The sequence below is a fragment of the Pygocentrus nattereri genome, chromosome 4 (genome assembly GCF_015220715.1).
Source record: "Pygocentrus nattereri isolate fPygNat1 chromosome 4, fPygNat1.pri, whole genome shotgun sequence".
Classification (NCBI taxonomy): Eukaryota; Metazoa; Chordata; class Actinopteri; order Characiformes; family Serrasalmidae; genus Pygocentrus; species Pygocentrus nattereri.
The window spans coordinates 35801417-35808958 of record NC_051214.1 but is presented as its reverse complement, the minus strand read 5'-3'; the positions used below and the strand labels follow the sequence as shown (position 1 = coordinate 35808958).

Here is a 7542-nt window from a genome sequence, read left to right as displayed (position 1 = left end):
CCACATTTCATCATGTGGATTTCTTGAAAATCTGAAAAACTGAACAAAACTGTTGTTGTTGTATATTCTATAATTGTTATAACTCTATAACATCCACACCATTGTTTGAAATCACGTCCTTAGAAAGATTTGAGTTTACTGCTTGTTTGATGCCAAAATGTCTTTGCTCCATTGTCACTTTACTGAGTGGGATGTTTTTGCTCTGCTGTACTTCAGCTACCCCATAGAGAGGATGATGCCATCATCAGTTGGGAACGGACCTCAGGAAGAGCATGCTTCCCAGCCTAAAGAGCAGAATGGCAGTATTCAGAGCATGTACTGTAAGGATCTTGTGTTTGGAGGTGACACAGAGTTCTCCTTTGAAGAACTGCGTGCCCAGCGCTATTTTATTCAGTTGAATGGTATGTCCCAAAGAACAGTGTTTCTAGCAAACATTACTTACCATCAGCAAATTCCAGTGCTATTTTTTTTGTCTGCAGTACTTGATCTTGGTCTGTACCCCGCCATGTTGAGACAGTTAAACTGAAGAGAGTATAGATTTTTATTTATTTATTTATTTGTAATCTATGACCAGAAGAATCCAGACACACTTTGTAATAGTAAATCCAGCTACAGTTGCAACCATTGCTGACACAGCTTGTATAATTCATAGAAAAGCATTACCTAAAGAATAGGACACTTTGGAGCAGTAACACAGGTCACCATGCTTAATGCCAAGCGTGGGCTAAAGGGGTATTAAACCCCCAGCTTTGGGCTGTGAATCAGTGGAACTACTCTCTTGGGAGTTTAGGAGCTCCATCCAATACCTTTGGGATGAGTTTGAGTGATGTTTGTGATCCAGATCTAATCTGAGATCAGAACCTGATCGCAGTAATGCTCTTGTAGCTGAATGCAGTCATATCATCACAGCAGTTTTCCAACATCCAGCGTAAGGTCTTCCCAGAAGTGTAGAGGCTGTTGCTGTAAAACAAAGTCCCTGTTAATACCCGTGGTTTCAGAAGATGATGCATTAGTTAATGCAAATTGTTCTGTTTTTATTTTTTGTTAACTTCTCAGAAAAAGTCTTACACTTGAACAAAGTTAAGCAGGAACTGAGAGTTCAGATTGAGCAAAAACAAAAACTTATTCAAGGGAGAAATGGTGCCACCCAACATCAGGTAAGTGGCTCATGTTGATCCCTCAAAATATAATTTCTTCTCATTTCTATTTGTTAAATAGTTGTGGCGCATGATCTTCACACAGTTATTTTGCCTCTAATGAGGTAATAAAAATATAGCAATGAATTGGTCAACTTGCCTTTGCCCTGTTTTCTTGGTTGCACAGCAGTTTGAAGTGCCACAGCCGTCCTCCCAGATACGTGAAGTTAGTTGTGCTCCTGTTCCTCCTACTGAGGTGGCTCCATTGAAAGTTTTTAATGAGCCAGAAGTGTCTAGCAACTCTGCCATAAGGTACGTTTTTATGGTATGTTTTTGTGTGCTGAGTAATTTAACAGCATATTATGTTTGTTGTTCTAAAAATATTTTTTGTTTTTTTCTTTAGAAATGGTGTAGTAAACCAAGAAGAAAACATGGGACAAGGTTGGTGGAGTGCATATTTGCCAGTGGTTTTGTACTTGTTTTTGTGTTGATATAGTTAAATTGCAGTTTACCAAACTTAACAAATGTGAAGCAGTAAAGTCAATAAATCAAAAACATCAGTCAGCAGTCACAATCACAGGTAAGCCATGAACCTTAACTATGTTATAGGGCTCTCTTAATTGATGTAATTGACATGTATTTAAATTAATTTGAAGAACAAGAAAAAGAATCCTGAGAGTAAATGACCTAATTATAAATCCATTTTAAGGTCAAAAAGAGTTCAATATATCCATCCATCCATCCATTTTCTAAGCCGCTTCTCCGTCAGGGTCGCGGGGGGGTACTGGAGCCTATCCCAGCAGTCTTCGGGCAGAAGGCAGGATACACCCTGGACAGGTCGCCAGTCCATCACAGGGCAGAGTTCAATATAATTATAATTTATTTTTTTTACCCCTTAGGTAGAAGTGCCCTTAAACAGAGGCATTCACAGATGTCAAAACCCTTCACTGTACATGATGAGAAGCCAAATACAAGGTGTATTTATTTATTTTTTTAAATTAAAAAAAAAATGTATTGCCTCTGAAAAAATGTTTTTCTCTTCCTGTACATTTCCATTTTTAACCTTTTCTCTTCTTTTCTCCTCTGAAATTAAGGTCATTCTCAATGAACCATAACTCCTTGAAGCTGCCCACATCCATTTTGAAAGTCAGGCAGCCTACATCGGAATGTCCCAGTGATAAAGTAAGGATTTGTTATTTCAGACCTCCCTGAATTGGCCATTTTTAGTATGTATTTTGATGATAAACTGTATGAACTGTATTTTCAAATGAGGGCACTTGAATCTGTTTTATTTAAATTTGATTTTTTTTTTCCCCAGGACGCTTCCATCTCACGCTCTGAGGAGGCAATTATCAACGGCCACTGGAATAAGACTCTTTGCAGAAGCCCAGATGATACCTGTGATTTTGCCCGTGCTGCTCAGCTGGCCTCAACGCCATTTGGGGGACCAGTGAGGCAAAACCCTTCAGAGGGGGGCCTAATGGAAGACCGTGAAGCCCTCAACAAAACTGCCTCTGTGATCTTCAAAGAGCCAAACTCTGATGCTATAGCAGAGACAAAAAAACTAAGGTAATTACTACTTAAAATAGAATCACATGATGTACAGTATACAACACATTCTTCACCAAGGAGAGCAACCTTTTTTTGAATTTAAGCATTCACATAGTTTTTGTCATGGTTTAATGTACATTGTACGTTTCTAAAGAATCCCTTTTGAAAGAGGTTACTGTCTTTCATGCTTGCTAACAGAGCTGTTGAACTGTATACATATGATATTAGTCATATGCATATTAGTCTATAAGCTTGTTTTTTTGTTTGAGTTTGTTGATTTTACTGTGCTACTCCAAACACATCTCTCTTTATCTTAAGCCCAATCCAGGAAATCAGTCAGGAATGGGGTTATACCTCCTTTGCCGGCACCTACTCTGTGGAGCCTAAATCACAAGGAAGAGCTGCCACTCAGTCAGGGAATATGGAGGTTAGCCAGTCTACTTCAAGAACCACAGAATCTGTTCCTGCCCCTGGTGAGAACTTCTCTAAAAATAATATGGTGTTTCTAGTCAAGTTGATTCTAGTCCTGTGTGTATGTATGTATGTATGTATGTGTGTGTATATGTATATATGAAAATTACACACACATTATATTGTGCATTTTATACACCATGATGTCATGTGAGAGTTGTTATTGTTGTTGCAGTATTAGGCCACCAGGTGGCAATGAAACTTCATAAAGCATCTATAGACTGCCATTAACATTACCTGAATGTAGTATAAAACATTAACAAGAGAATCATATCGTAAGGAGCCTATATTATGGAAAATTGAATTTCCCTCACAAACTAAAACTAAGTGTAGACCATCATACACATATAAAACAAAAGTGAAAAGATTGTGTAAGGATCATGAAGTCTCGAAGCATATATAGATGTTTTTCACCCAATCAATTTAAATAAGAGACATTTAATACATGCCATGTGTGAGTGTGTATGTTGTTATGCAGTGGAAATTGTATTATTCATGCGGTGTTGTATTTTTAAACAGGTATTCAAAAGCAGCATTGAATTTTATTTTAAAAATTGTGCAGGAGCAGTTCAGCTCCATCTACTCATGCTAAAATTATAAGAAGTGTTGACGGCTTTTTGAACTCGTCTAGGTATGTTAGGCATAAATGCAGAGTAACTATAACAGCCTATGTAATTCTAAAGGATAAAGAATGAAAAATGCTCATGTAAAAATGAATATGACAGTAATGTTAAAGAAAGTATTTCTTAGCACATAAAAACATCCAAATGGCATGTGTGGATCTCAGGGGAGCAAAATAAAATACAAGGAAAGTATAAGATGCTAGTTGTTTAAAACCAAAGAAATATTTCTGACACTTTTCAGAGTTTGTAGAGTTTTTGATGTACTACAAAACATGTGACTAGCAGCAAGCCAGTCATATACGTTTTGCATGTACCTTTTAAAACTAAATCTTCCTAAATAATTAATGCCTACTTCAGTCACCAACAGTCTGCAGTAAGACTTGAATCCACTACTGGTGAGTACAGGATGTTTACTAATCCTAAATGTGTTTCATCAGAGCCTGAGATGGTCAATCCCTGCAGCCTGGCTGTCAGAAAAACTCTGCTTGATAACGTGGACCTGAGTGCATTTACTAACTTTAACAGAAAAACTGGACCTCTGCCTGAGGCTAATGATGACCTGCATCTTGGTATGCCTCACATGTCTATGACCATAACTTAATCATTAGTTTGGTATTACAGGCCTAAGCTTCTGACTGAACAGTTTTTTTTTTTAATTTTTTTTTTTTATTCTAGATGGCGAAACCTTGTTGTTCGTCAGAAAGATGGGAGATGCGGATAGATACTTGTATGGTTCAAGTGGTGGGAGTGTTCTTGCTAAGGTATGTCTTTGAGCACTTAACTTCAGTAGTCAATCTTGTTGATGGAACAGGCAGAGGCATGCATCCCTCTGGTTTGTGCAGGTGGACAAATCTCCAGTGCCTTGGGATTTCTACATCAGCTGCCAATTGAGAGCCAGCCTACCTACCAATCTACAGCACTGTTATGCTGAAAGCATCTGCTACCTTTATGAGAATGGCTCCTTCACACTCTGGAGGGTTCATCAAGGGATGACTATTCAAGTATGGCTCCCTTTCTTGTAAAATGATGGTTGTCAAAGTTATGGAGATGCCCTATTCTTCATACAAAACAGTTTTTTAACCATATTTTTTATTTTTTATTTTTTTAATGCTTTTTTGTGGCTATTTCTGTGTAGGACCTACTAGAAGAGCGCATAGATAGACAAGAAGTTCCACTTTTAGCTGTCCAGTTGCTGGAAATGGTGAAACAGATGCACTCGTGCCGGCTTGTTCACGGGGCTTTGCGGCCTGACACACTAATGCTGTGCAACAGGTACAGCTAATCTACAGAAAATTTTACTGCTAGTTTAGTACTTGTTACTTTGCTGTTTTAAAAGGAATAAAGTGATGAGGTGGCCCTTATAGGTGTTTAGCAGAAAAGAATGGTGGTGATAAGGTGAACATAGTAATGTTCACATGCAAGTACACTGTTTTTAAGCTGCAATGTGCAAGTTTTTTTTTTTTTTTTTAAATTGAAAGAGCATTACAGAGTGAGAAGAATAAACGCATGTTAAAATATGTCAGTTGTGCTAAGACACTCTGTAAAGCCTGATATAATAATGTAAGTCAGAAATGTCGGGTCAGATTTGGCAGAAGTTTTTCAGACCCATCTTACGTCTTTACATGTTATTGTCACACGCAGGCTCAAAAAGAACGAGGCTCAATTTTTAGGTCCCACATGCAAAATAAACATTGTACTGATGATGTGATGACAGTTATAGATAATTCACTTAAATCTGTCACTCACCAAGTTTTCAATGCGCTCAATCAGATTCATCTACTTTGAGAAGAAATCCTAAGGACAACTGACGTTACAGAATGTTTAAAAAATTCCTCTGCATGTTATGTGCAGTTACATATTTCTGCCAGTCTCCAAATTTAAGTTTTAAGAAATGTATTTGTTAAATAGTAGCCAAAAACCCATGAGCACACCTGTAAAACCAATCAAAACTGTTTTAGAGAATCAACAGTATTTCCACTAAGACTTGCAATGTGTGTTGAATGTTTACTTTAGAGGAAAACTGGTTCAAGGATTCCTGATTAGGGCATAAAAGTATTCTTTAGGTGTCCAACAAGTTAGTTAAATAATAAGATAAAAACACGCTCAGTGCTCACTCTTGTAGCTTCATGCTGATTTAAGTGACGATTCTTTTCCCAGCTCTGAAGAGAGTGTTATTATCGGGATCGAGTTCTCCAGCTCATTGGATCTTGAGCTGCAGCCTGAGGTGAAGATGGTGCAAGCTCTTCCGTCTGCTCAGGACTATATTAAGCAGGGCTTATTGTTGCCCACTGCCTCCCCTTACCAGGTATGTCATTCCCAGGCTGCTTAGAAATGAATCTAAAGAAAAACATTATGACAAAACCTTGACATTGTAACTTGCTGGGAGAAGGGACATGGGGGGGGAAAAACACTATTGTGTCATGGTAAATATGCTTACTGCCCCCTGCTGTAGTTCCACAATAGTATAGTATATAATGAGAGTTTCTTGTATTAAGACTAAGAACCCCCTTTCCTACTAAGAAGTTAATATCATGTTTGTTTTATTAGCCTGTACATTAGTGCATTTCTTAATCGCTGTTGTAGTTGTGTTTGCATTATGCATGCTGGGTATTGTAGTGAGAGAACATTGATGGACAAAAACATTAAAAGGACACAGAATTGTCAGCTCTGTTAAATTTGAGAGGTTGAGGGATGCAGTGCTGTGCTACAGTGTGTGTATGTAAGCGGAATGCCCCTTAACTGTAATGTAAAGAGATTTAAATAGGAAAAAAATGAGATGTTGAGATGTGTATGTATTATGCATAAAATATATTTGGAATTTAAAAAAAAATAAAATTAACGACTGCTCACCTTCAACAGGTTGACCTAGTTGGAATTGCAGAAATAGTGCACTTGTTGCTAGTTGGAAGAAGCATAAATCTAGTTAAGGAGGACGCATATTGGAGATTGGCAGAGGACTGTAACCTCAGGTATGAGCATTTAGTACATGCCCTCTTAACTAAAACAGTTAATGATTCATGCACTTGTGTCTCATTTCTCAATCTGCTATCACTTTTCCATTCTTTGGTGAGGATATTAAAAGATGTGAGATGATTGTGTTTGATGTGTTTGTCCTTCATTTTTAGAGAACCTCTTGGTCCCTTGTGGGAAGACTTCTTCCATACTATTTTGAATCCACAGGACAAGTCAACAGAGTGTGTTTTGTCCAACCTCATCAACAGCTTAAAGAATGCTCTCTATGAAGACTTGGAGTAATGTATGTTGTTAGTGAGTTTTTCTGTGTTATTTTATGTTATTTCTATGTTTTCTATGTTTTGTTATTTTATCACCTGCTTTGACTCCGAATTCCCTTCAGTCCTTTTTGACTTAATAAACTTAAGTTGAACGGAATTCATTAACTTCTGTATTTGTTTATACCTTGTATTTCATTCAGGCAACCCACAGGGGTGTTTCTGTAAGCTGGCAAACATTATGAAATATAACAGACAATTACACTAATATTAACGTCTTTCTGGAGAAGCAATTTGTTGTAAATTGACACGTATGTTTTTGTATGTTGTTTCTGATAATATTCTTTATTTACCAGTGGCAAGATGCGTGTAATCCAAGTGTTCAGTGTTTTGTTAATATAGTAAATGAAGCTGTCAGTTAGCTTACTTGTATCTCTCAATTTTTTTTTTGTGGTGGTTTAAAAAAAAAAAAAAAAAAAAGCCTGGTATTTTATGGTGGTTTGAGAAATTTAAGGGTGATGAGGCAGAGGG

General features: G+C 37.3%; 1 protein-coding gene across 2 annotated transcripts in view; it reads left to right on the top strand.

The window, feature by feature from the left end:
* The window catches only part of bub1ba (BUB1 mitotic checkpoint serine/threonine kinase Ba), a 10127-nt gene extending 2956 nt beyond the window's left edge, over positions 1 to 7171 (top strand). Inside the window, exons 2-16 of one of the 2 annotated variants that reach the window (XM_017681552.2) lie at positions 217 to 401; positions 1057 to 1157; positions 1327 to 1448; positions 1540 to 1577; positions 2036 to 2111; positions 2231 to 2318; positions 2455 to 2705; positions 3006 to 3160; positions 4219 to 4350; positions 4457 to 4542; positions 4624 to 4782; positions 4917 to 5053; positions 5939 to 6086; positions 6641 to 6750; positions 6907 to 7171. In XM_017681552.2, the coding sequence (XP_017537041.1) occupies positions 217 to 401; positions 1057 to 1157; positions 1327 to 1448; positions 1540 to 1577; positions 2036 to 2111; positions 2231 to 2318; positions 2455 to 2705; positions 3006 to 3160; positions 4219 to 4350; positions 4457 to 4542; positions 4624 to 4782; positions 4917 to 5053; positions 5939 to 6086; positions 6641 to 6750; positions 6907 to 7036 (1918 nt within the window). In that variant the 3' untranslated portion in view covers positions 7037 to 7171. Of the gene's footprint in view, positions 1 to 216; positions 402 to 1056; positions 1158 to 1323; positions 1449 to 1539; positions 1578 to 2035; positions 2112 to 2230; positions 2319 to 2454; positions 2706 to 3005; positions 3161 to 4218; positions 4351 to 4456; positions 4543 to 4623; positions 4783 to 4916; positions 5054 to 5938; positions 6087 to 6640; positions 6751 to 6906 lie in introns of both variants that reach the window. The other variant, XM_017681544.2, reaches the window with a different exon arrangement.
* Positions 7172 to 7542: the final 371 nt, after the last annotated feature.